Source organism: Pneumocystis jirovecii (genome assembly GCF_001477535.1).
Source record: "Pneumocystis jirovecii RU7 chromosome Unknown supercont1.7, whole genome shotgun sequence".
In the NCBI taxonomy this organism is placed as follows: domain Eukaryota; kingdom Fungi; phylum Ascomycota; class Pneumocystomycetes; order Pneumocystales; family Pneumocystaceae; genus Pneumocystis; species Pneumocystis jirovecii.
In genome coordinates, this window is record NW_017264781.1 from 121,522 (window position 1) to 148,712 (window position 27,191).

A 27,191-nucleotide genomic window follows, 5' to 3' on the forward strand; every position below is an offset into this window, starting at 1 on the left:
ATTTTTAAATATTTCTGGAAGTATAATTATATATGCTATATTTATGTAAAAATTGTTGTATTTTAATGTTATTAACTTAAGTAGATTTGAAATCGGAATGAACTTAAATAAAATTACTCATATAGATATCTTTGCTTTAAAATCGAGACAATATTTTTATTTTCAGAGAAATTTTACAAGATATTTATTAAAAAATACTGATGTATTTCTTTATTTAAAAAAGAATAATGTGATATTAAGAAAAATTGAAAAAGGACATTTTTATATAAAAATATTAAATAACGTTTTTTTTTTTCGTCAAAAAAGTACAAATATTTCAAAATGTGAATATAGAATAACACCTTTATATTTGATTACTTTTACTTGTCAAAGGTTGTATTTTTTGTTTAATTAATGTTTTTTAACTTTGATTTTAAGGTGTTCAAATAGAACAACACATAGAATGACAAAACAAGCATATCATAATGGTACTGTGATCATTCAATGTCCTCAATGTAAAAATTATCATTTAAGTATGTCAATGTTAAAGAATTACCAGCATTTTTATATTATTTTAGTTTCTGATCATCTTAAAATATTCTCTGATAAAAATATTACTATAGAAGATATTATGAAAGAAAAAGGAGAAGAAGTGCGCAGATTTTATGGAGATTTTACAGATAATCAGAGTGTGGAATTTATGAATGATAATATTCAGTTTTTTTTATCACGACCAAAAAATGAATGATAGGTTTTTATCTTAATTTTAGTGTATTAAATTATTATTAATATTATAGAAATATTACTATAAATTTTAAGTATTTTTCTGAAATTGATGAAATTATATGAATATAAAATTAGATATTTTTATAAATATTAATAAATTTTTTTATTTAGAAAAATTTTTTAAAATTAATTTCATTTTTTTAATAAAAAAATTTTATAATTTAGTTTTTGCTTTTTTTTGTATTAATATATTTCATTAAGTTTATCTCTAATGTTTTTATGTTATCTAATATGTAGAAATAATTTTTTTGATAGATGAATTTAAAAAAAATATTTCTTATGTAATATTTTATTTGTTAGCATGATAATTTAAATATATTTTTGGAATTGAATTATTTTATTTAAAACTTTTTTAAAGTTTTTATTATAGAATTATTGATATTTTTTAGAGATTTTTTAATACTTATTGTAATTTGAAGTTATGTTTTAATAAGTTCTTAAGAATTATAGATTTAAAAAGTATTGTGAAAAATTTTTAATATTGAATTAAACATGTACTTACAATATTTTCTTAGAAAACTATGTTTTTATGTTTTTATTTTGATTTTTTTATTATTTTAAATGGGTAATTATTTTTGCAGATATTTGTAAAAAATTATATTTTTAAAATTGTATTATTTCTTAGATAATACTTAAAGAAATTTTAAAAGTTAATTTTATTTGTAATTTTTAGATTTTTAGGATATGAAAGTCTATATTTTTAATAAATTTAGTTTTATGATTACTGTTAATTGAGATTTGAATTAGTTTAGAATTTAAAATGTGTTTATTGTAATCTTACTTAAATATGTTCTATTTACATTTTTGATGCAGTTATTTTTATAAATATGACTATATTCATGAGAAGCTTATGTAATTTTTATATATCTTATGTGTTATTATTTATAATAATTTTATAATAAATACATTTTCTTATAGTTTATAAAAATTAGAATTTATTAAATATTTGTAGCTATACATAATTTCTGTTAATACTTATAATTTAATAAGTAATAATCATTGGGAATAATTATTATAATTATATCGAGTAGATAAATTTTATTTTTTTTTATTTTTAATATTTAAAAAAAATGGTTCAAGCAGTAGCATTGTGGGGCTGTAAAGTGAATCCAGGAAAACGTGTCCCTGCTTATGATGATGATGATGCTTCTGGGGCGTTTCATTTAACTATGGCAGCTATTGATTCATCTGATAAATCTTCTAAACTATCTACTATAAAAGTTATTCGTAGACCGAAAATATGTGACGATGATGATGAAAATAATCATAGTGGTGATGTTTCTGAATCTGATCTTAAAGAGCTTGAGGTTGAATTTGTACTTTGCACTTTGAAACATGGTGATCAATATCAACAAAGTTTAAACTTGACTTTTAGTGAAGATGAAGAAGTGTTTTTTACTACAAGTGGTGATTGTCCTGTATATCTCACTGGGAATTATGTTGTTCCTTCGGGTAATTTTGCTGTATATATTCTTTTATATATTTATAATTAATTAGATATTGATGATGATTATGATATTTCTTCAGATGAACTTTTTGATAAATATTCTGAGGCTTCTGATGTTAATGGTTCAGAGTCTGATGAGTTAGATGGGGATAGTCCTAAGATTGAAGAACTTTCGTCATCTGAAAGTAAGATTTCTGATTCAGAAAAAAAAATAAGTTTATCTGATGATGGTTCTGATCTGGATAATATAATATCAAATGATTCTGCTAAAAAAAACATTAAGAAAAGACCCCAGGACAATAGTGATTTAGATATGCAGAAACTTAGTAAAAAGCAATTAAAAAAACTCAAATCTACCTCTGCTAAGTTTTCTCAAATACAGGAAAAAAATAAATCAAATACTTCAATGAAACAAGATAGTTTAGTATCTTCTGATCTTCATTGTCCAAAGCCTAGTGTTAGTTTTGCTAAAGATATTGATCAAGATTCTAATAAAGCTTCTAAATCTAGAACGTTAGAAGGCGGTGTAACTGTGGAGGATAAAGTAATAGGTAAAGGTCCTCAAGTAAAGAATGGTTCCAAGGTTTTTATTTTGTTTTGTTTTATTCAGATATTAACTGTTTAGATTGGTGTGCGTTATATTGGAAAGCTTCTAACTGGAGAGCAATTTGATTCTAATACTAAAGGACAGCCTTTCGTTTTTACTTTAGGTAAAGGTGAAGTTATTAAAGGCAATTTTTTTTTTTTTGTTTTTTATGTTTTTAATATATAAAGGTTGGGATATTGGTATAAAAGGAATGGCATTAGGTGGTCAAAGGCGTATTGTTGTTCCTTCTTCTATGGCTTATGGCAAAAAAAGTGTTTCTGGTATTCCAGGTAATGAAAAGTATTTTTGCTTTATAATGTTTAATATTTGTCTTAGCCAACTCTGACCTTGTTTTTGATATTAAACTTGTAAAAATGAATTAACTATTATTTGATTTAGATACAAATTTATGTTTAAATTATTTGTATTCAAATATAGTTTCATTAATAAAATGTATTTCTGTACTTTTATATAAAATTAAAATATATCTATTAAAATAACTTGTTTTTATAATTAATATATAGTTTATTGATTTTTTGATGTTTGGGATTTTCAGAAACTAAAAAAAAGACATTTAGATAAAATATAATAATTAATGTAAAAAGCGTTAATAACTAAAAATTAATGATGGTCCTTTAACATTAGCTATAGTAATCAAATTTTGTTTTGAAAATGAGTATAATACGTATTCATTTTGAGGTATGGGGGCACGTTCAAGGTTATAAATCTATTTGGATTTTCAAAATGACTGATTATTTCAGGTGTATATTTTCGAAATTATATAGTTGAGAAAGCAAATTCATTGTCAATTGTCGGATGGTGTAGAAATACATGTTAGAATTTTGTAATATTTTTAATATAAACTAATGTTGAATAAGCAAGTGGTTCGGTTGAAATAGAAGCAGAGGGAACGAAACATAATTTAGATGCATTTAAGGAATGGTTGCAATATGAGGGCAGTCCCCTTAGCCGTGTAGATAACTTAATAGCGAAAGAAATTAGTGTTAAGAATAATGAAAAGTGTATGACTCGTCTTAAAACTTTAAAATAAAAATTTAAATTCAAACAAAACACTATTAGTAAAGACTCTAATACTTCTATAATAATATTTACTAATCATCATGGAAAACAGTAATTCCCCACGATCTTGGATCAATATAACGAGTTTTCTATAGTATATTAATATTTTTTTGATTTAAAGCAATAAATACATATATTTTCCCTAACCCATCTATTTCATTAAAATCTTCTTCTGAAAGTTCAAAGACATGAAGATTACTTGTAATTCGTGAAGGTGTTATCGACTTCGGTATTACAGAAATATTTTTATGTAAACACCAAGAAAAAATAACTTGTGCTGGCGTTTTATTATTTTGTTGTGCTATTTTTATGATGACTGGTTCCTTTAATAATGGTGCATTCGTAGAACCTAATGGAGAGTATGCTGTTAAATGAATACCTTTTTTATTGCAGAAATCAACAAGTTTATTTTGTGTCAAATAAGGATGTAACTAATAAAATTAGAATAATTTTTGTATTTTTGAAAGAAAAAATACTTCGCATTGATTAACAGCTGGTATTACTTTGGCTGTTTTTAGTAATTTTTCTAGATTTACAGTACTAAAATTAGATACTCCAATAGCTTTTACCTTGATATAGTCAATAATATATTCTTATGAATGGAGCATTCTTAACTTTTCCCGTGGAAAGGAGATTTTCGAACAATCCCCAAGTTTTTATAAAATCCCATCCTTCCTCATGATCCAAAGTACCATCAGGTTTTTTTGGAAATAAAAAATCATTTCCTTTGGGATTAAGAGGGACAGGCCAATGCATAAGATAAAGGTCTAAGCAATTATATATTTGTTATTAAGGTAATGTTTACATACCAACATAATCTAATTGCATTTTATTTAAGCTTTGATCTAAACATTCTTCCACACGGGAATGAAATGTACATGCCCTAAAGATAATTATGTATTTCTTATAAACTTAAATTGTATTACACTTTTGTTGTTACAAAAATTTCATTTCGTGGGATTCCGCTATTTCTAATACCTTGTCCTACTCCCTCTTCATTTAGATACATAAAAGCAGTATCCTATTATAATTAGTAATAAAATTATACTGAATTCCTAATAATTCCAATATGACGGTATCCTGCTTTTAAAGCTATTTCAACTGCAAATGCAGCTTCTATAATTTTTATTAATAAATATTAAACAATTATGTTAATATTTAAAACCATCTGGTTTAGATTGCCATGTTCCTAATCCTAGTGCTGGAATATAGGTGCCGTTATTCAGCTACATAGTTAAGTATTGTATTATTAATAAGACTTATGTTACTTTGAATGATGTATTAAGAACCATTATATAAAATATAATTTAAAATTTTATAAATGTCGAAAGTTAAAAATATTTTCAAATTATATTTATATGAGAAAATAATATATAATAATGCATATTTATTTTTAGAATAATTTTATAGAAAGATAATATAAAACTAATTAAAAGAAATTAAATGCTTCACTAATGCTATTTCTTCCTGGAATTCTGAAAGTGTTCTGAGTTCCCACCATATAAAAATGAATTCATACAAACTAGTAAAAATACTGGTTGATAAAATAATAGTATTAATAAGGAAAAGTAAAAATGTAATATAAATATTATGAGACCAAAAGACTGAAATGTGTAATCCAATTATGATAATAATAGATATGAAAAAGTAAACAACTCTTAAATGAGAGTATTTTTTCACTTGATTAATATAATTGCTGAATTCTTGTTGTATAATTTCCAAATCTTCGATTTTAAGTTTATTAGGACTTGAATTAATTGAATTATTCATAAGTTCAATAAGAGCGTCAATTCCGAAATGATCAGAGTATGAACAGTCTAATGAAGGAATTGTTTCTGTAAAAGCCAATTTAACATATTTTACTTTGAACCAAGAAGTATCTATAAATATATAATCCAATCTTTTTGCTTCACATTTTTCTGGATACTTTTTCCACTTTTTCATTCTCCATGTATTGATAGGTGAATCGCATGTAAGACATAATTTTTCTACAATTTTTTCTTTGCTTAGCGGTTTTTTGAGATATTGATCTTGGTCTAAGTTAATACTCCATGAATCAGAAATTGAGCTATTAAAAGAAATAATTTTAAAAATAATACTATCAGGTGTTGAATTAAAATCCCCAACCTTTATAATGATTAAATTTTAATTTTAAAATTATATAACGTACAATGATTATTAATTTTCCCGATGCAAAAGCAGATGATATTAATTTTGAAATTTCCCAGGCTTGTGATATTTTATGACATAAATAGCGATCTTTTTCTTTTTCGTAAGATGCATGAAGCTATGACAATAATTAATTAAAAAATTATGTTGAATGTTTTCTAACATGAGTATTAAAAAATTCAACTTTTTTTCCATTAGGCATTAAAAGCGTTGCCATTGCTACACCTTTTCCTACATACCAGTCACCATGATAAAAAGCATTTGGTTTTCCGTTTAAAGAGTATTTATACATGGATGTTGACTGAATAGGAAATTTAGAAAGAATAACAAGTCCTGATCCAAAAACACCACTAAAGTAAAATTTTCCATAAGGAAGTTTATGTTTTGTTTTATTTCTGAGATTCTCATAATCCGAATATACCCAAACTTCTTGAAGGCCTACTATATGATAATCTTCAGATGCAATACGTTCAGAAATAAAATTAAGACGTTTTTTGCGATAATTTGATATATATTTTAATCCCCTATTATAATATTTAGTTTTATAATAAATTTAGGATATTAAAAGCATACCAGCAATTTAATGATAAAACTCTAATCTTTTCATTCATTTTAATTTTTCGTAAGCTTTTTTCGGTATTAAGAATTTCTAAAAAATGAACGAAGGTTATGAATCTTTAGTAAAAATAAAGCCTGAGTAATAGTTTTTTAATTTATTATGTAGTATTTTAAGATTTATAATTAATTATTTTAGTTTTAACGTTTCAAGAACTTTAAATTATACATTGAAATATTCATTAATAGGACATAAAAAATCTATATCTAGCATTAAATTTAGTCCTGATGGAAAATGGTTAGCAAGTGCAGGTAAAATGTTTTAAATAATAGGATTAGGATTAATAGGATTATTTAGCTGCTGATAAATTAATCAAAATATGGAATGCATTAAATGGAAAATTCGAGCAAACTTTTGAAGGACACTTAATGGGTATCTCTGACATTGCATGGGCTTCTGATTCACAGTCACTAGCATCAGCTAGTGATGACAAAACGATCCGTATTTGGAACTTAATGAGTGTATCTTAAATTATATTTATTTTTATTTATTTTTAATTCGTTTAGGGAACAACAATTAAAGTATTAATAGGACATACAAGTTACGTATTTTGCCTAGATTACAATCCTCAGAGCAATTTGATTGTTTCTGGGTCTTTTGATGAAAGTATTCGTATATGGGATGTTAAGAAAGGTTTTTATTGTTTAATAAGATTTCTTATTTAATAGAAAAAGGGAAATGTATGAAAACTTTATCCGCACATTCTGATCCAGTATCATCTGTTCATTTTAACAGAGACGGTACGATGATTGTTTCTTGTAGCTATGATGGTTTAATGTTAAGTTTTTAAATTTTAGCTTTTATATTATTAAAAAGTGTAGACGAATATGGGATACTGCAACAGGACAATGTTTAAAAACTCTTGTTGATGATGATAATCCTCCTGTTTCGTTTGCTAATTTTTCCCCTAATGGAAAATATATCCTTGCTAGTACGTTGGATAGTACTCATAAACTTTGGAACTTCCATAGTGGGAAATATTTGAAAGTAAAGTTGATATAGTTTATATTTTAAAATACGTTTATAGTTTTAGACATATCAAGGTCATATTAATGAAAAATACTGCATGTTTGCTGCATTTTCTGTTATTGGGGGCAAATGGATGTAAATAGAACACTAGATATAGCAATATGTTCTAATAACTTAAAGTGTTAGTGGCTCTGAAGATAATTCGGTTTTTATATGGGATCTACAGTCCAAAAAAATAGTGCAGAAATTGAATGGGCATTCTGGTATATGCTATAGTTTTTAGAATATTAATTAAACGTTATGCAGATGTAGTAGTTTCTGTAAGTGTCCATCCAGATAAAAATATTATAGCTTCCGGTTCTCTCGATAAAACTGTTAAAATATATTATGGTTCTTGATTTTTTAATATCTGCATAGCTTCTTTATGATTTAGTGGCTTATGATATAATTAATTTAGTTCTATGGATTCTAGTCCTGTGGCCCTCCCTCTTTCTTTTAATCTTTTTGTAAGGAAATATGCATTTTTTATACAGTCACTGACACCAATGCCTCCATAGAAATTTCCAACAACAGAGAAACGACCTTGGTATGTATTATAAAGATAATTATGAATACTTTGAAGATCTTTGTAATGCCCGACATTGTATTGTGGTATACATTCCTTCTGGAGTTTATAGTTAATAATAATAGGTGTATCTTTTATTCCTAAGTGTCTAGAAATAACGTTCTGTGCTAATTCTGCAAATTCGTTTTCTTTAGGAAATGTGGTTTTATATTTCCATAAACTTCCTCCTATCATTACTGTTATCTTGGTTCCTTTGTATGTGTCTAATTCAGGAAAACTATTACTATCAAATATAACACCTAAAGCATTTTCCGGGTTTTCCTTTTCACTAACTGACTTTGGAATAAGATATCCAAAACCTTTAATGGGTAAAAGGTTTTTATTGTCGAAAAAAAGATTTACCACTAAAACAGTATTATTTGAGAAGCTTTTTGTTAGTTTTTTAAAAGGATTAAAAATTTCTGTAATAACTTGTATTGGTAATGCTGATATTAAATGGTCAAAAAAAAAATCTGATGTATTTGTTTTTACCTAATGTTATTAATGTTTTAATAAATGCATTTAAATAATACTTTGAATATATTCTTAAACTCAAGTGATTGAACTTTTGAATTAAAATATATATGAACATTATTTTTTGAAAAAAGATCATTAGATATAGTATTACTAAGTGTGTTTAGTCCGTTTTTAAATGAATAGATATATGTATTTTTTGTTTTTGCTATGATATCTTTGGACTCTTTTTCAATAGATGATTTTACGTTTTCTTTATTCTTATTTAGAGAAATGCTATCAAATAAAATTCCTTTTAAAATGCTGCCATAAAGTTCTTCGTATTTCCAGAAATATGGTAAAACAGATCTAGCGCTTAAATCATCGATGTCGCCTGAATATATTCCGTGTATAAGAGCACTAGCTAAATTTTTGGAAACTGATGTATTAAATCTTCTTGATATAAAACTAGAAATCGATTCGTCTGTAATATTTTTATTTCTAGTTTGTTTAAATGGTTCACATATTATTGCCCAAAGAAGTGAGCGAAAAAGTGATGTTTTTGGTAGAAATAGTGATAGTAATGAATTAGGAAGAGCGTTTAATTGATTTTGAAAATATATAAATTTATTTTTAATTAATGGTGAATTTTTTGGTATAAGAATCATTTCATCAATTAAATTTAATTTCTTTACCTATATATAATTGAGTTAATTTTAAGTTGAATTGAAATATACCATATTAAGAGTTATATACCCTGAAACTCCAGTAGGTCTAAGAGATCTTGGGCCTTCTTCAAAATATATTGTTCCTTGAGATAAATCAATTTTTTTTGTACTAAGTAGACCCCCAAGTCTATTAGATGACTCAAGGATAGTTATTTTGGTGGATGGGTGAAGTAAATAAGAAAGATACCAAGCAGTAGATAGTCCAGAGATTCCACCTCCTAATAAATAATTTTAGAATTCATGATAATAAAAAGTATAGTATACCCAAAATTCCTATAGATTTGTGTGATAACATAACTATCTTTTTTTATTATATAATTATAATAAAGTTATAGTAAAATTTAGTTATATTTTTAAAAAAAAATGTTAATTGGTTTGCAGATATAGATATAGTTAGTAAATTTGTATTTGTAAAAAATAATTAATATTTAAAGGCAAATTTTATGTTATATTTAAATATAAAAATATAATAAAAATGCTGAATATTTTTATTTTAAAAAGTAATTATAAATGTAATATTTTTTGAGAGAGTTGTTTAATAATAGAATGATGTGAAACATTGAATGTTAATTCTTTTAAATAATATATCTATTAAGTTTATTAATATATTTTTTATAGATGTGTAAAATTTAACATTTATAAAATTTACGATATCTAAATTATATTGTTATTTATATGTTTTAATGATTTAGTATGTTGTATGTTTTTGGATAAATTAATGATTTAATGTGTAGTTATGTATATATTTATTCAAAATTTTTTGTGGATTATATATAAAAACATATAGTAGAATAATTAAATTTTATATTAATGTTAATTAATAAATAAAAATATTTTTAAATACTGTATTTTTTATGAAAAAAATAGTACAAACATTGAAAAATATTATTTAAATATATAATGTTTTTCCCTAAATAAATTCAAACTTTATAGTAAAAAAAAATATTTTATATTTAGTTGTATTTTGATCATTTTAGTAATATAAAATTAAATTTATTAATAGTTAACACAACATTCTGTTTAAGGATTTTTTGTATTTGTAACATAAAAGGTATTAAAAGAAGATAATTTTAGGATTTGTTAAATGATATTTCAAAATAACGAATTACATTATCGACATTTTTTTGAAAGATACTATTGTTTTATATACTTCTAAAATGATCAACTTTAGTGCAAAATATATAATAAAAAGTAGAAATAATAATAAATTTTTGTTTTTATTTGAAAAAATTGCTTATATATTTTTAAGTGTCTTTTTACAGTATATCGTTGTCATGGTGACAACGGCAACTTCTCATAAATAATTTGAATTTATATTAAATGTTTTGATTACTTTATTAGAAACTTGATACGCTTTTGATTATAAATTTGTAACTTTTTAGGCCATCTTTTGAAAAAAATATACAATTTAAGGAACCTGTCTTTTATAATATAAAAGGAATTAGAATTTCTTGGATAATTTTTTGATTTTTTAGAAATTTTTTGCAATAATTTTTTGAGCACTATTTTTATTATTTTAATTATCTTTGGGTGATATTTTCAGTTATTACATACCTTTTATTGAATTTTCTTAATATATTTTCTATAATGATAGTCTAAGGACGGTTATTTTGTCTGCTGAGGAGCTTATAAAGTTAGTAGATATTTTGCATATGGATACTTCACCTCTTGCTGCCTTTTGTTTTTCTGGTGATTCTAATCCTTGTCGGTCTAGTACATCAAATCATAGTAAGATTGATAAGTTCATTTCAGTAATTTCTGAGAAAAAATATAATGGTAAAAATGATATCTCTAGTACTATTAATTTTAAAAAAAGTACTGAAAATGATGATAATGGTGTATCTTTTGATACAAGAACGTTTAAAATGAGCCCCACTGCATCACTTGCTGCAGAGTTTTCTGGTAATTTTTATATCGATAAAAGGTAATATTGAATTTTTGTAATTATGTTATTTAGTTGAATAGTCCTGTTCTTCCGACTCCTAGACGTTCTCTTCTACTTAAATTTGCATGTGAGCATCAGTCTACTCCTGTATTAGATCCTTCAAAAGGCCTTAATATTCCTAAGTTTGATTCTTTATCAATGGATAATATTAATACAACTACCCCATGTTCATCATCGCCTGTAGAAGCTATGGACTACTCTCCATTGCCTCATAATCAAGAAGCTTCAATTTTTAATGCAAGACAATGCGAAACTTTTATTGATAGGGATTTACGCTTTTATGATAACAATGAAGCAAGGTAGTTATATTGTTTTTAAAAAATATTAAAAAAATCTAGAGAATATTGTAATACGGTTTCTGAAATAGCGCTAAATGAAATAACTAATCGTGTTGTTTCGAATAAGACAGATAGTTCGGTTATGGTTGATGAATATGTAGATTTATTTCGTATTTAATGTACAATGATAACATTCTATAGTCGAAAATATGCCCGTCTTCTCTAGATACGAATTATAACAGGGAGAATTCGGATAATCAAATAAAAAATGATGATGAATTTTGCGATATAACTTTAAATGATCTTTTTGCTAATTCTCCAAATCCTTTGCGACTCTCATTGGATAATACTATACAGTCTAGTTTTCAGACTTTTGCAAAGCCTTTATTTTCTCGTTATTCAATTGCTTTGGAAACTTCCCCTCTTAGTTTTATAAATCATGATAATGCGGATTATCGAGCAGTAAAGTGGAGAAGGACACAGAGCTTGTATCAGAATTCATCTGACTTTTTTTCTGCAAAACATGATGGACAAGACAATAATAATATATCTTTACAGGCATCACCATTGGAATTAAATTCTAATGATTGTCGGATTTTGCCTTGTTTTAGTATTAAAGACGATCGTTTGAAAAGAATCGATATTGATATAGTAAAAGTTTATTAATAGCGCTTGCTTTTTCTGATATGAATAGTTTGTTAAATTGTTAGATGGACATTATCATGATCAATGTGATGAATATATAATTGTTGATTGTCGATTTGAATATGAATATAATGGTGGTCATATTATAGGTGCTGTTAATATTAATACAAAAGATGCTTTAGATGCGCTTCTCTTGGATAATCCTAAGACCAAAAGGTGTTTGATAGTGTTTCATTGTGAATATAGTTCACATCGTGCTCCAAGATTGTATGTTTTTTTGAAAAAGTACGTATTGTTATTAAAATGTGGATAGGGCTTTATATCTAAGAAATAAGGATAGACAGCTTAATATGCAAAGATATCCTCTTTTATATTATCCAGAAATTTATATTTTGCATGGTGGTTATAGAAGTTTCTATGAAAAGTATAAGGAAAGATGCGAGCCTCAGAATTACGTTGAAATGAGTGATTCTTTACATAAATCTGCATGTGCAAGGGAAATGAATAATTTTCGTAAAAATACTAAGTTTCTAAGAACTCAAACATATACGTATGGTCAAGCAGATGCAACTTATACTGATGCTATACAAAAAACATAATAAAATAATTTATGTTGTGATAGGTGAATTTAGTCCAAAATCTATGTTTATAAATATATTGTTGGGCATGATTTTTTGGTAAAAGATTGAAAGATACAATAATTTTGGTAAAAAGGTCTGAAATTCCTTTTTTTTAATAAATTGTGGAAATAAATGTTAGCGATGTTAAATGATGTATCTTAAAATTGGAGTTAGTGTTACTTGGTGTAATTTCAGGGTACTGGTTAATAGATATGTATGATAACTAGTAATATACTGATTTATGTGGTTGGGATGTTTTGTATTTATATGAAAATATTGCTTATATGAATATGTTGTATTTTGATAGTGGAAAAAGTACTACATTTTTTACATGAAATCCTTAGCTATTATGTTTAGAAAAATACTAAAAAGTTGTTTTCTTTTTATCGTATATAATTATAATATTTTTCTTAATTGTTTGTTTTTCAATGGTGAACTACTCTTGTATTTCTGTTTCTGTTAATCCTTTTGATTTTTCTATGTTCATTTATGTTTTTTATATATTAAAAGTTATATGATATACCTTGTTCTTTTTCCGTTTGAATATTGTTAGATATAGCCTGTAAAGTAATAATTGTTTCCGCAAATTGCGATTTTCTAGAATGCCATATATTTATATATGATTTTTTTTCTAATTTTAGGGCGTGGATTTCTGCATGCAATTTATTAATAAGACTACAAATGTTATATATTGTTAATATAAACTATTTGATTTTTACTCCTGCAATGTTTTTCTGTCTTTGGGTTGATCTGACTGAATTTCATTTGTGAGTTTGTTGTATTCTAATTTATTTAATTTAATTTTTTGAGCTTGATAAAGTTTATCATAAAGTTGATATATATTTGTTTTTGTAGATAAAATCATTTTATCTGAATAATTTAGAAATCTGTAAAATAATTTTAGTAATGAACCTAATTCTAGTTTTTCATTAGAATAATTAAATATTTCTAATTTGTTTGTTTTCCATAATGATGCTAATCGTTTTATAGTGAGTTCAAAATATGTAAAATCTATATTGATTTGATTATTTAGAGATTCTCTGTAAAATTAGTAATTGAAATTTTAGATATTATAAATAATCATACTGGAATTCATGGGTTGCATTATAGTGATGTTCTATGATAGAACTACAACGTTTTAATACTTTTTTTAATGGTCTTTCTTCAATTAGTAATCGATTTTTAATCAATAAATCTATAATATTGATTTTATTAATAAAGATATTAAACAAATACTTACCTTCATCAAACATATATAAATTTATATTTCGAATTCTAAATTAAATCTTAAATACAAATTTCTAATTATCGATTTTTTTTTAAAAATACTTGATTCTTAAAATAACTTACGGGCACATTATTAAAATGTTTTTTTATACAATTACTTATTCATCTAATTTAAATATATATATGATATGAGTTTTATATATATTATAATAAATAATTATATATATAAATATAATATAAATTCTTATTTAAAAATCTTATATGTTAATTTTAACATTTTAATTTATAAAAAATATAATAAAAATCTATAAAACTGAGTGTTATATTATATATATATTATATATATATTTTTATATGAAATAAGAATGCATAGAATTAAATAAATTGAAAAAAAAAAATGTTTTTTTTAAACAAATTGTTTTAATAAAAATTCTGATAATTATTTTTTTACTTATTTTTTACTTATATTTACTTATATAGAATATATTAATAAAATTAATATATATTTTTTAACTTCAAATTATGATTATATATTTTTTGATTTATGTAAAAAAATTGAAAATTTAATATTATTATAAATAATAATTACATTAATAAATGCATATACTACTGATATTTAGTCGTAATAATTTATATAATTCATTTTACGTTTTGATATTTTACAAGATTTGAGTAGAGTATATATAATTTTATTATTAATTTTTATAAGTTTATATTATTTTGAAATTTTTCATTTTTATAAGCGTTTTATATAATTATTTTAAATTGAATAATATCTACAGATTATTTAATATATATTTATAATTTATTATTATTAAAATTATATACGTACACTCAATGTATACATATTTTCACGATCATTATAAATTATAATCTTAAATAATTAGTATATTAATTATAGTATATTATATTATATTATATATATATATTGTATAATTAAATTGACCTATATTTTTATTGTTCTAATATAGATATAATTTTTATCTAATTTTTTTTTATATCAACTATGATATATATAATATATTACAAATAAATAAATTTATATAATATTTTTAAAAATAATCCAAATACTATTTAATGGTTAATGAATCTATAATTTACATAATATATATAAATTAATATATATAAATATATAATCTCATAATATCTAATATCGTATATAGTGAAATACCGTTTTATTAATTATTAAACATGTATAAATTTATATTTTTTATTTTTTCAATTTTTTCATTTTATTTAAAAAAATAGATTTACATAGAGATTTTTTTTTAAAGTCCATTTAAATATAATCAAGATAATTTTTCTATTAAAATGGTTCGCAAATCACATTATATTGTAGATACTTTTTTTATTATATATTAAAAAGTCCTAAAAAACTAAATAAATATTATCTAATATTTACAATTAAATATATACATGTATTAATGGCATTTTACGCTTAATACATATTAATAAAAACTTTATAGATATACAATTCCAATTAATCCATAATAATAAAGATGTAATTCTTTAAAAATTAAAATACATTAACATTATTTTATACGTTCAGTATTTATACGTTCAGTAAATTAAATTTAATATTTGAATAACCTGCTTATCAATAGTATAATTAATAGATTATAATCTTTATGAAAGATGCATTTCAAATAATTTCTAAAAGCATATATCAGCAAATATATACAAACAATACTTACAACTTACAATAATATTATTAAAAAAAGTAGAAATGTTATTATATATATATTAAATATATTAAATTAAATATATTAAATGTTATTTTTTTTTATAGATATGTTATAACTTTTTTATTTATTAAACTAAAAATACATGATACATACATTCATTTATGTTATTATGTTATATAATAGTTTGTATGAATCATCAATAACAGAGTTACATAATAAAATATTATATTTACCAATTTATCTCATGACCAAGTTCAATAAGGTCAAACTTCAAAGAATCTATATCATGTTGAAGTATTTCGAAATCATCATCAATGCAATCATATTCTCTAAGAACATCACTATTAATACCAGATTCAAACTCAGTTGTTTCAGGAAAAGAAATAGGATTTCGAATAGAATCAATCGCTAATCTTAAATGCGTCCTAAGTGCTTCATTTTCCTTTTCTAATGATAATATACGTGTTTCTTTACATTTTATTAATAATTAAATTATCTATAAATATTTTTTTACCATATACATCTTTTAAACTATTTATTGTAAATCGTAATTTTATAGACTCATATTTATGTCCTTCTAATGCATTTTTTTCAGCCTGAACTTCAGCAAGTAATCGTGTCATATCATCAAGTTCTTTTTCTATATCAGCGTTACACAAAAACTTCCTTTCTCTCGTCTCATTAACAATAGCATTGGTGTGTATATGTTTTGCAGCAGTTGCATACCGGAGCGTAGAAAGACTTTCATCATAATCAGAAGGAGAGATGCAAGCTACCATAGCAGTTTTACTATTACCGCCTAAGCTATCAGAAAGTAAGAAAGTTAAAACCTATTTTTTCTATTTAAAAAAAATCATAAAAATAATAGATCTCACAGAATCACGATATGGAATTATGCTTTCAGGTTTCCCTTCAGAAAGATATGTGATAACACGTCCTAAACTAGTCAAAGATTTATTAATTGAAGCACCTTCTTTCAATCTAGAACCGGTAGATCCAGTTGCATATGCTCTTTCAGAGCCAGCCAAATCAACCAATCTGATATCATTAATGATAAAACTAATATATATATATATATATATTTACCTAAACCGAGATATTTTCTCAACAGTCCTTTTACTATTTTTATCCAAATAAACTTGTTTTATCTTTATTGTAAAAATAGCATGTGAACGACTAGATGTATCATTCATACGTGTACTAGCAGTAATCCTTGCCTAAATTTATCAATTTTCATAACTTCTATGAATAAATCACATTACATTATTACCCACTCGAATAAAGGCAAGAACATCATCAAGACTAGTAACTTGAAATTCAGATAAATTCTCCAAATAAGGACCATCAATAGGACTTTCTCGAACTTTCAAAGCCACAGAACGCTGATTAACATCCCTAGCACGTAAAAGATCCATAGCAACTTCATTATAAATTTCATAATATGATACAGTAACAGTAAAGCATATATCCATCTTCGAACGTTTTGCAATCTGATCAAACAAATATTTACATGTCAATGGCATAAGCCCAGGATCATTCAAGCTACCAATCTTTTACATTAATTCAATCTGAATCTCAAAATAGATAAAATTTCTACCATTGAATAAGTTTTACCAGAACCAGTTTGACCATCTAAATAAAATCAATTTTTTTATTATAATAAATTAGAAACAATACAAGCAAATATACATGTATTATAACCTTCAAGAGAATGAAAAACAAATTCTTTACCCAAATAATTATATAAAGCATCTTGACCTGAAAAATGACGATCTGTTTTATCCACAGACCATAAACACTTGTCAAACGAAAATGTTCTAAACTCAGGTATTCTTCTTCTTAAAACCTTAAAATTTCCAGAATCAGCGTCATCCGGAGATTTTACAATCAAGGTTTGCCCATCAGTTGTATCAACAGATACTAAACATTTTGCACCTCGAGCAATTTCTTTAAATATTAGAAAATATGAAAAATGAAAAAAATAATTTACCTCTTTCATTAAGGGGTCTAACTCTAACAACAACCTTCACACTATTAGACCGTAAAATATCAGAAGAATTCTTTTTCATTTAATCCATAAAACAAAAGAGATGATACGGAAAGACAAAACAAAAAACACGTGACAACACACCATAGCAACGACAATAAAAGTATAGTAATAATAAATAAGATATAAAGTAAATAATATATTTTTCAACAAAAAACACACTTTTTAAATCCAAAATCAACTCAAAAGCGAAAATACAATAATCCCCAAAACAAAATGCAGATAAAAAAAATAAATAAAAAAAAATGAAACCATCCAATATTTTGTTGTTTTGCTACGCATTTCATATTTTTCATTATTCCACGTAATGTAACGTTTGTATTAGAAAATGTATCATTCTTAAAAAAAAAATTAGAACATTAAAATATATATTATATTTATTGTTTTTTTTTTTTTTTTTTTTTACCATTGAAGACAAAAATAAAGACGAATCACGAATTTCATCACCAATAGATATTGTTATCTAATATATATATTAACAAGACCATTTTTGATTATATAATCCATCAGCGATGAATTTTAATAAGTACAACGAACATCTTTAAGAGTTTTAACCTTTTCGCTCAAATAATTGATGTCAGATTGATCATAATTTCCGGAGAACTCAAAATCATCATTACTATATAACTAATTTAATAAAAAATGTTACATATATTTATAAGATTATGCATACTTGACTTTATTTAAACCAGCTTTATTGTCCCGATGAAATAAACCATCATATCTAAAAATAATTACAAACAAAGCAAAACAAAAGCTTTAAAAACCTAGTATTGCCATTCATTTTACTGCATTAAATCTTTTTAGTTTTTAAAAATAATCAAAATACGATTCAATCGAAATGGAAATCATTTTACGAAATTACATTTAAAATTTTAATTAAATATATATTATATTAAGAAAAATAGGGGGGTCAGGACTAGAATTTATAAAAGTATAAAATTCTTTTTATTAAATTATTGGACTTATTTTTATAGTTTAGTATTTATGTACTATTTCCAGTTGGTATGATGTATTATTTTGGGAATCCATATTTTTATGAAAATTATGTAAAAAAGGTACAGAGTATATAATATATATATATATATATATGTTTATTAATACTAGATAAATTTCTGGCCGAGTGAAGAAAAAACAAGTTCTATACTAACAAATAAAAATGATATTAAGAACGAGTTAAATCACTTAAGAACAAAAAGACATCAAAACAAAGAATATTCAAGTATTACAAAGTAAAATATAAACATTTAACTTCTAACACTTGATTTGCAACAAATTCTTTATATTCTTGATATTAGAAATAACAAACCATTGAAATTTAAACAATTAAAGTTTGCTCTAAACATCTAATTCATCTTTAAAGTATCTTTTTCAATTAAATGTATTATCATTTTTTCAGTTTCAAAAAGCAGGATGAATAAAAAAGTTAATGTTTAAAATCTATAGCATATTTACATTCATTATTTCATAAAAAATCTCAGATTTTTTTTTACTATTATAAAAATGCCACTATTTTTTCTTATATAAAGAATAATTATAAAGAGAAAAAAAAGACAAAATACATAATAAGTATAGTCAATTTCATTAATATTTTTAATGCTATCATTTATCATAAACAAAATTTTATTTAAAAAACATTTATATTTTAAAATAATATTTATCAGTTTTAATAAACAAATAAAATATCGTAATCATATTCTCTTACTATTTCTTTAACATATTTCTTGTTTTCATAACAATACATAAACAGTACATAATTTACTTATAAAATTTCACAACAATACTAAATTTAAAAATTCACCAACAAAAAATCAACAAAACCAGCTTTATTTTTGTTTTATAAATAATATAGCAGTCATTCAAAGCTTTTGAAGCATTTATTATTCACCATTAAGTAACATCATTAATTAATACATTTATTATATTTTTTAAAACTAAATATTCAAAATATATATAAAATACATTTTTTAATTTTGTTATAAAAAAATAAATCTGACATTATTATTCAACTAATTACATCTTACTAACACATATAAAATGTAATTAAAATATTCGATATTTTCTTATTTTATAACTCAAATATATATTTTTTTTTTTGCATTCATACCTTATTTAAAAATTCAAAAAATTCAAAAACAATATTTTTTACATAAAAAAAAATAAATATTTTTTAAACTCATCAATTTCAATAATATTTTAGTAACATAATAATTTCATTTATTCATTTTTTATATTCAATTTTACTATTTCACTAATATTAATATAAAAAAGTAAAAGCCCACGAAAGACATAATTAATATTTTAAAGTTTAAATACATTCTTTTAGAAATAACTATAAATTTTTACTTATGTTAACTCACAATTTTCGAAATATATATAAATATATATAAATTATGACTATTTTGCAAATTGATTTGACAAATTTTGAGTATACAAATAAAGAACAAAAAAGTGTTATACTTTCTAATACTCTACTGGAAATTTCAGAAAAACTAGAGAATCTAGAATTAAAGCAATTAAACGAAAAACAAGAAGAAATACTCCAAATACTTTGTCAAATTATAAAGCCAGAAATCTTAGTACCTTCAAGAATAATACGAAATCATTTAGGTCATTGTTTTGAAATAATTTTTTCAAGAGGTAAAACGTAGAATATATTATAATTTTTTTTAATAGCTGTTATCAGGAAATTGTGTTACATTATTTGATACTTTTAATAGCCTTCTTAAAAACATTTTACTACCAGAACCAAAAAGCAACAATTTACATATTAAATGGTTTTTCTTAATTTATTATTTATTTAATCTTCTAATTTCTAAGGACAATATTGGTTATTATTAAGCATATTTATTTAGCATCTGGAAATAAAGTAATTATTATTATATTTTATATAAAATAATGCTAAAAAAATGCTAGTTATCAATTCATCTCAATGATACTATAAACGTAATATTTAAAATATTTAAAATTTCAAATAACGTAATTTTACTATATAAGACTTTTCTTCTAATTTTTTAAAGATTTGTGAGCTCCGTGCATCTTGTTTTGAAACATTGTCAGAAGTATTAACTTCCTATGACGGTGTCGTAAATGAAACTAATACTAAAAAAATATTTAAATTCATAAAATCAAGCTTATCAGACAAAACAGACATAGTGAAATTAAAAGCGTTAATAGTAATACTTATTATATATTTAATAATTTATTTATAATTATAGTGTTTTAAGAATCTTATTAAAATTTGTATATCGGTTTCAGGTTACACAGATATTAATACTGTTAAAACTATAGCTATTAAATTTATCGATAAACCTAACTTTTCTATCCATGATCAAGCAGCAAAAACTATAGCTATAGCACTAATATCAAATTCCAAATTAGCTACTAAGAACGTTAATTTACCTAAAGAAAATAAAGAAACACAATCAAATAATATTATAAAAAATGACATATTACCTGCAGCATTCAAGAAATACACATATTATGATTCAGATATAGAAAAATCATTACCATTTACTCTAAAACATATATCAGATATATATGCTAAACATATAACAAATCCTTACATAGAAAGATTTATTGTAAATATATACTCAAAATTTTTAGAACATTACGAAAAAGATTGGATCATAAATCATTATAGATTTATTATTAAAAATCATATTTATGATATTGCCTCTATGATTAATAATATCAAAGATAAACAAAAAATTTCAGTAACTAGGAATATTATTTGTCATCTTTTAGATATCATGAAGAAAAAATTAGATGAAGCTTCACAATTTAAAGTCTTAAAAATACTAAATAATGAGTATTTAAGCATATGGCTTCACAAAGCAGATCTTACTCAAGCAAAAAAAGTAATGCTCACAAGTATATTATATGAATTATCGAAATTTATTCTAACACTTAACTATACTACTAGTATTATTCGTGTAAGTATCAAAATACATACTAACGAAGTTATAATATTTAAAAAAGGAATCATTAAGAAACAATCTTTTATTTACATTGAACTGCACAAGTTTGACAATACAAAATTATGCAAGCTGGTGTATTAAGTGTTTTGCAGTTTCTATTCCAAATGATATGACGTATTTAACAAATTTTTGCTTAAAATATGTAAAAGAATTCATATCTACGGATATTAATAGTATTGACTCTCTTTCAAAATTACGTATACGAGGACATGCACTGGCTCTTTCAAGATTAATTAGTCTCGGAAAACAAAAATCCTTATATATTTCTTCTAATATTTTATCCGAAATATTTTCTGTATCTTATTCTATTTTAAAACTAACAATAAATAACACAATACATGCTACAATAATACCTATACAAGTAGCATGGACATTAATTAGTTCATTAATGAAACTTGGATCATCTTTTGTTAGAAACTTTATCTCTCAGTTATTTATATTATGGGAAAATACACTTCTAAAACCATCTATAAGCAATCTTTCTACTGAAATAAATCACACAGAAACTTTATTTTTATTATACACTCGAGAATATGCTCTAGGATCTATATTTTCATTTTTACTACATAATAAAGAATTATTAACAACAGATGTCTTAAGAAAAATCAGTATCATGATAAGTGAAACTAATACTATTCTTGTTTTTTTGGAAAAAAAACAAAAAAATAACACATTTTTGGACAAGTATGTACATTTGTCTCAAGAGATTCTAGAAACTATGGTTGAAAAAAGAATACTTCAATGTTATCTATTAATCATATGGAAAAATCCAACAGATACTACACAAGGTGAGCTCATATCTCGTTTAATTACTAATTTTGCAAACCCATGCATTTCTACTATTAAAAATATGCCAAACTACCAATTTTATTATTACTTTCAATCTAATCAGAACATTAATGAAATATCGAGTTTTATTAATTTGCAAGAATTTTCTGAACATCAAGAAATATATGAAGCAACTAATAACAATATATTACAAAACTATATATATGTTCCAAAAGAGTATAGTCTTATTAATGCAAATATTTCTGTAATTCCTCCTTTAATTAAACTTTACTTCTAATATTTTTAGAATTCAGATTTTCAAGAAAATAATCCATTACAAATTCATAATATTTTTTGTTCTTTTGATGAAATTCCATCAAATAAACTATCCATTCATATAGAAATCATTGACCTATCAATCCTACTATTTGGTGCAGTCTTTTTGAACCAGTCAAACAAAATTAAAGAGAGTATACTTGAACAGTTAATTACATTTATTACGTTTTCATCATCCACTAAACCTTTTCAACAAAATAATGCAATAATCTGTAACTCAAATTTAGCAATTCTTGGAATTCTTCGTTTTATAGAGAATCAAATAAATCAAATAAACAATTTAAAAAATACAAAAACAATAAACTTAATGGAACAAATAGCAAAAGTAATTGCATATAAATTCATTTCTTTTTTTAACTATTATAGTATGGAATAAATTCTTACAATCCAGCCATCCGGAGAATTTCCTGTGAAGTTATTGGAAGATTAACAGGTCTAAGAAAAAAACAACTTATACCTTCCTTTATAGAGTTTTATCTAAAGCAAATTATTGAAATAGGTGATCCAGATATCCGTTCTGGTAATGCTCTTTGTTTAGGTAGAATATTAAATCATTATGGAAGAATCACATCCAGTTCATACATTAGTCAAATATTAGGTATTCTGCTATCTTTAAGCATAGATCATCATCCTATAGTTTGCTTCTGGGCACTCGAAAGTATAACTATAGGTATCCAGTCTTTTGGACCTAACATGTCTTTATATTGTTTAAATATATTGAATATTATTTCAAAAATCTATAACGAAATAGATTATAATATTAACAATATATTAACACCTTCTAATTTATCATTAAAATTTCCAATATTAAGCAAATTAGCAAAGTGCTTAAATGCAATCGTAAATATATTCGGTCCAGATCTTGAAAAAAATACGGAAGCAAAAAAACTAGTATCCATATTAATAAAAGGACTTCTTTTAGAAAAAGATAAAAAAGTATTAGCTACAGCTATATATTGTACACAACATATTTTGCTATTTTCATCTGATTTATTAAATCCATATTTTTTAATAAAACTCCTTCAAAAAAATATGATGTCAAAACATAAAAATCTGGCTAGAGCATCCATTAAATCACTTCATCAACTTATACAACATGATATATTAAATGTTTTTAAATGGGAACAAAATAATTTAGATACATACATATGGCTAGCCTATGACTTAAATCCAGAATGCCAAGATCTTAAAAATATCATTGAAATATGGTTACATCATACATCAGATTCTCAACAAAATTATTGGATTCAACTTTGTCTAAAAACTTTCGAAAAAAAGTCATCTAATAAAATACAAAAAGTTAACAAAAATATCTATATAAATTCGAAAGATGAAGAATTTTCTAGCTTTGCAGTAAACAAAAGTCAAGCAAATCATAATTTTAACAACGTTCAAAAAAAACTAGGAAATTTACGTTGGCAAACACAAAAATTAATTCTTCAATGTATCAATAATTTATTATCACATACAGAATCATTTTTTGAAGAATATCCGGACTCTCAGATACCTCCAAAAATTTCAATTTTATCTTCTAATATTTCAAATTTAATTAAAATAGGATTTATGGCATCTACTTCAAAAAATTACAATATCCGTCTTGAAGGTTTAAAAATTATACAAAAAATTATAAAGGTTATTAAAAATAGATTGAATCATTTTTCCCTTATTTCTAATAGATATTCTCTCCTTTGAAAGATCCATATTTTCCTACATCATCTTTACTTGAACAATACGAAGCACAAATTATTTCTGCTATTATTCCATCATTTTCAAATGACTCAGTTCCAGAGATTGCAGCATTAGCAATACATATTTGCTCATATTTTTTAACAAGCGGGATACTAAAAGAGATTCCAAAAACAGGAAGAATTATAAAATTACTTACATCAGCACTTCTAAGTTTAAAAAGTTATAATATTCTTATTTTTTCATTTTTTAAATATTATAGATTCGGAAAATGCAGTTTCAATTGGAGATTTAAAATGTTCGAATAACAATTTCCAAATTATGCTTAAACTATCTATCATTTCAAGCTGGGCTGAACTTCAAATTGCTAGTCAAACTAAAAATTGTTTAAATTCTATAATTAAACCGAATTTAATGCTTCTATCCTTTTTATGGATTACCTCATTAAAAGACTACGCTAAATTCTGTTTTGAAGCTCATGAATTATCCAATGATTTAGCTTATTTAGCTTCAAAATCAACAGATTTTAACAAAATATTCCTAGATATGAATAACAATGAATTATTTGAGGTAATTTTCTAAATTTTGATAAAATTTCATTAATAAAAAAAGATTTGCAACAAATTTAAAATAAATGTAATTTATGCTATTGCAATTCTTTCAGAATCAAATGAAGATATAATTTTTAAAACAATAGACCAATATAATTTGGATAACTTAAATATTATAGAATTAAACAAAATAGCTAACCATAAGGAAAAAATCTCTACGCTATTTTTTTTACTTTTCGGATTATGTTTCGAGGCATTATTACATCCTATTTCTAATAAAAAAGCTATAAATACAAACAAACAAAAACTTTATATACTTTTTGCTTTTGAAAAAATACTAAATATATCTTTACATAATGAAATTATATATTATAGTCCTATTTTTTCAGAGCTAATAACATTATTTAAAAAAATGTTGTTAATAGAACGTCCAATTATTCAAATTTTAATAGTAAGAATTACAACAAATTTAATAAATAACTTTCCTCTAGAAAACTTAGAACTTTTAAAAAGAAAGTACTATATTCATAAAAATTTGATATATATTAACCCAATATAGCGAAAATTACGAAAATAATTTTAGAAGTCAACAAAAAGATATATTAAAATATTCAGAACAATTGTTTGAACTTTCAGAAATTATAATACTTCCATTTATTATATATTTCAAAAATCTTAACAATAGTATACATAATGGTAATTTTCCTACTATTTATATCATTATTAATGAATATAGATTTAAAAAGTCATGATGAAAGTATGTCAAAATTATTAATATACTCATTAGAATCATATATAAAAGTTATAAAAAAATTCCCTCATATGATACAATGTAGCCTTCATGATTGCGCTTTTTTTATAATATTAAGTACAAAAACTGAAACATATATTCTAAATATACTAATAAACAGAACTATATTATAATAAAAACTCGTATAATTTAATTCCTAAGGTTCTCCCATTAGTCAGAATTCTTTGTGAAGATATATTAGCTATATCTAAGACTAGTCAAAAAAATTATGAAATTTCACAGAATTTGATAGAAAACATTATAGAACAAATAATAGAAATAATACAAAAATCATCGTAAATTTATGTTATGTATATACATATAACTAATTTTAAAAAGATCAGCGTGGAATTATGGATTACTTTTAATCACAATAATTATAACAATTACTGGACAAATTCTTTCTCCAAAAAGCAAATCAACTCAAAAATATTGCAGCTTATTTATAAAATCGCCAGATGAGGATGTAAATACATATAAATTTATCTATTTTTATTAAGTGATATTAGAAAGCAAAAATGCTTATTTACTGTATGAAATCACTTTTAAAATCATCATTTTATAATATACAACGGTACATTTTTCAATCTATACTATTTGCATCTTTCAATATTATCAAAAAAGCTCATTTAAGTTCTGGAAAATCACTTACTTTTGATATGGGAACAAATGCTTGTGATATTATAATTGATCTTATTAAAAGTATAACAGAAAATAATCAACGTATGTTAAAATAATATTAAAGATATATCTCATCATTTTTAAGAATATATAGCTATAATAATCATTATACCAATATTAATTCGTTTTGCATCAATCAAGGAACTAGAATCAAAACATAAAAAAGAAATTTCTTTTAAATTATTATCTATAATGGCATATTACAGTGAAAGTGTCCATCAGATTCTACAAATGATACCCAAAAAAGATTCTGATATGCTAAAAAAATTGTTTAAATCTACAGCATATTCTAATGTGTCAATTAGTCTTGAACATAAACCAAAGATTTCTTTAAAAAAAAAATTTATAAATTAAGACATATAAAATAATAGTAAAGAACTACTTTATAACAGTATTTAGAAACTAATTTTAATATGTATATATATATCAATATATTTATATATTTAGCAATTTAAAATATATCATACTTTAAAAAAATAAACTTTATCGAAATTTAAATTACAATGCATTAATACAAAATATAGTTTCATGAAAA

The 27,191-nt window shown here is 23.5% G+C and overlaps 12 protein-coding genes across 12 annotated transcripts; 6 read left to right on the top strand and 6 right to left on the bottom strand.

Moving 5' to 3' along the window:
* Nucleotides 1-32: 32 nt before the first annotated feature.
* T551_01708 (uncharacterized protein) lies at nt 33-727 on the top strand (the record flags this gene model as incomplete). The annotated part of the gene is given in 5 exon segments (XM_018373971.1): nt 33-67; nt 85-202; nt 224-375; nt 418-512; nt 558-727. 5 exon segments carry the CDS (start codon nt 33-35, stop codon nt 725-727), a joined length of 570 nt encoding a protein of 189 aa, XP_018229716.1.
* A 1,108-nt stretch (nt 728-1,835) lies between these two features.
* T551_01709 (uncharacterized protein) lies at nt 1,836-3,181 on the top strand (the record flags this gene model as incomplete). Its single annotated transcript, XM_018373972.1, has 5 exons — nt 1,836-2,217; nt 2,263-2,795; nt 2,838-2,928; nt 2,987-3,088; nt 3,135-3,181. 5 exons carry the CDS (start codon nt 1,836-1,838, stop codon nt 3,179-3,181), a joined length of 1,155 nt encoding a protein of 384 aa, XP_018229717.1.
* A 289-nt stretch (nt 3,182-3,470) lies between these two features.
* On the top strand, nt 3,471-3,849 carry T551_01710 (uncharacterized protein; the record flags this gene model as incomplete). Its single annotated transcript, XM_018373973.1, has 3 exons — nt 3,471-3,516; nt 3,560-3,631; nt 3,677-3,849. The coding sequence occupies 3 exons, from the start codon at nt 3,471-3,473 to the stop codon at nt 3,847-3,849; spliced, it is 291 nt and encodes a 96-aa protein (XP_018229718.1).
* A 61-nt stretch (nt 3,850-3,910) lies between these two features.
* Nucleotides 3,911-5,170, bottom strand: T551_01711 (uncharacterized protein; the record flags this gene model as incomplete). Its single annotated transcript, XM_018373974.1, has 9 exons — nt 3,911-3,967; nt 4,010-4,309; nt 4,355-4,447; nt 4,494-4,645; nt 4,688-4,761; nt 4,805-4,899; nt 4,927-4,994; nt 5,044-5,104; nt 5,147-5,170. 9 exons carry the CDS (start codon nt 5,168-5,170, stop codon nt 3,911-3,913), a joined length of 924 nt encoding a protein of 307 aa, XP_018229719.1.
* Nucleotides 5,171-5,303: 133 nt separating this feature from the next.
* Nucleotides 5,304-6,658, bottom strand: T551_01712 (inositol phosphosphingolipid phospholipase; the record flags this gene model as incomplete). The annotated part of the gene is made up of 4 exons (XM_018373975.1): nt 5,304-6,005; nt 6,049-6,165; nt 6,211-6,571; nt 6,621-6,658. The coding sequence occupies 4 exons, from the start codon at nt 6,656-6,658 to the stop codon at nt 5,304-5,306; spliced, it is 1,218 nt and encodes a 405-aa protein (XP_018229720.1).
* Nucleotides 6,659-6,703: 45 nt separating this feature from the next.
* Nucleotides 6,704-8,030, top strand: T551_01713 (WD repeat-containing protein 5; the record flags this gene model as incomplete). The annotated part of the gene is made up of 9 exons (XM_018373976.1): nt 6,704-6,744; nt 6,802-6,914; nt 6,961-7,124; nt 7,170-7,296; nt 7,338-7,440; nt 7,485-7,650; nt 7,697-7,767; nt 7,813-7,895; nt 7,939-8,030. The coding sequence occupies 9 exons, from the start codon at nt 6,704-6,706 to the stop codon at nt 8,028-8,030; spliced, it is 960 nt and encodes a 319-aa protein (XP_018229721.1).
* A 50-nt stretch (nt 8,031-8,080) lies between these two features.
* T551_01714 (protoporphyrinogen oxidase) lies at nt 8,081-9,712 on the bottom strand (the record flags this gene model as incomplete). The annotated part of the gene is made up of 4 exons (XM_018373977.1): nt 8,081-8,728; nt 8,770-9,384; nt 9,427-9,635; nt 9,682-9,712. The coding sequence occupies 4 exons, from the start codon at nt 9,710-9,712 to the stop codon at nt 8,081-8,083; spliced, it is 1,503 nt and encodes a 500-aa protein (XP_018229722.1).
* Nucleotides 9,713-11,069: 1,357 nt separating this feature from the next.
* Nucleotides 11,070-12,884, top strand: T551_01715 (uncharacterized protein; the record flags this gene model as incomplete). The annotated part of the gene is made up of 6 exons (XM_018373978.1): nt 11,070-11,341; nt 11,383-11,661; nt 11,701-11,797; nt 11,842-12,291; nt 12,335-12,552; nt 12,599-12,884. The coding sequence occupies 6 exons, from the start codon at nt 11,070-11,072 to the stop codon at nt 12,882-12,884; spliced, it is 1,602 nt and encodes a 533-aa protein (XP_018229723.1).
* A 457-nt stretch (nt 12,885-13,341) lies between these two features.
* T551_01716 (uncharacterized protein) lies at nt 13,342-14,158 on the bottom strand (the record flags this gene model as incomplete). The annotated part of the gene is made up of 6 exons (XM_018373979.1): nt 13,342-13,382; nt 13,429-13,580; nt 13,625-13,775; nt 13,818-13,945; nt 13,992-14,100; nt 14,146-14,158. 6 exons carry the CDS (start codon nt 14,156-14,158, stop codon nt 13,342-13,344), a joined length of 594 nt encoding a protein of 197 aa, XP_018229724.1.
* A 1,888-nt stretch (nt 14,159-16,046) lies between these two features.
* On the bottom strand, nt 16,047-17,886 carry T551_01717 (uncharacterized protein; the record flags this gene model as incomplete). Its single annotated transcript, XM_018373980.1, has 8 exons — nt 16,047-16,285; nt 16,332-16,647; nt 16,693-16,855; nt 16,904-17,034; nt 17,080-17,367; nt 17,415-17,449; nt 17,495-17,764; nt 17,808-17,886. 8 exons carry the CDS (start codon nt 17,884-17,886, stop codon nt 16,047-16,049), a joined length of 1,521 nt encoding a protein of 506 aa, XP_018229725.1.
* A 160-nt stretch (nt 17,887-18,046) lies between these two features.
* Nucleotides 18,047-18,648, bottom strand: T551_01718 (uncharacterized protein; the record flags this gene model as incomplete). Its single annotated transcript, XM_018373981.1, has 5 exons — nt 18,047-18,202; nt 18,271-18,327; nt 18,420-18,483; nt 18,538-18,588; nt 18,632-18,648. 5 exons carry the CDS (start codon nt 18,646-18,648, stop codon nt 18,047-18,049), a joined length of 345 nt encoding a protein of 114 aa, XP_018229726.1.
* Nucleotides 18,649-20,257: 1,609 nt separating this feature from the next.
* On the top strand, nt 20,258-27,010 carry T551_01719 (uncharacterized protein; the record flags this gene model as incomplete). Its single annotated transcript, XM_018373982.1, has 18 exons — nt 20,258-20,504; nt 20,551-20,641; nt 20,685-20,733; nt 20,781-20,843; nt 20,885-21,040; nt 21,083-21,799; nt 21,846-22,877; nt 22,920-23,273; nt 23,315-24,580; nt 24,625-24,856; nt 24,897-25,204; nt 25,247-25,701; nt 25,745-25,881; nt 25,922-26,053; nt 26,097-26,271; nt 26,315-26,441; nt 26,485-26,698; nt 26,742-27,010. The coding sequence occupies 18 exons, from the start codon at nt 20,258-20,260 to the stop codon at nt 27,008-27,010; spliced, it is 6,024 nt and encodes a 2,007-aa protein (XP_018229727.1).
* Between the last annotated feature and the right edge of the window lie 181 nt (nt 27,011-27,191).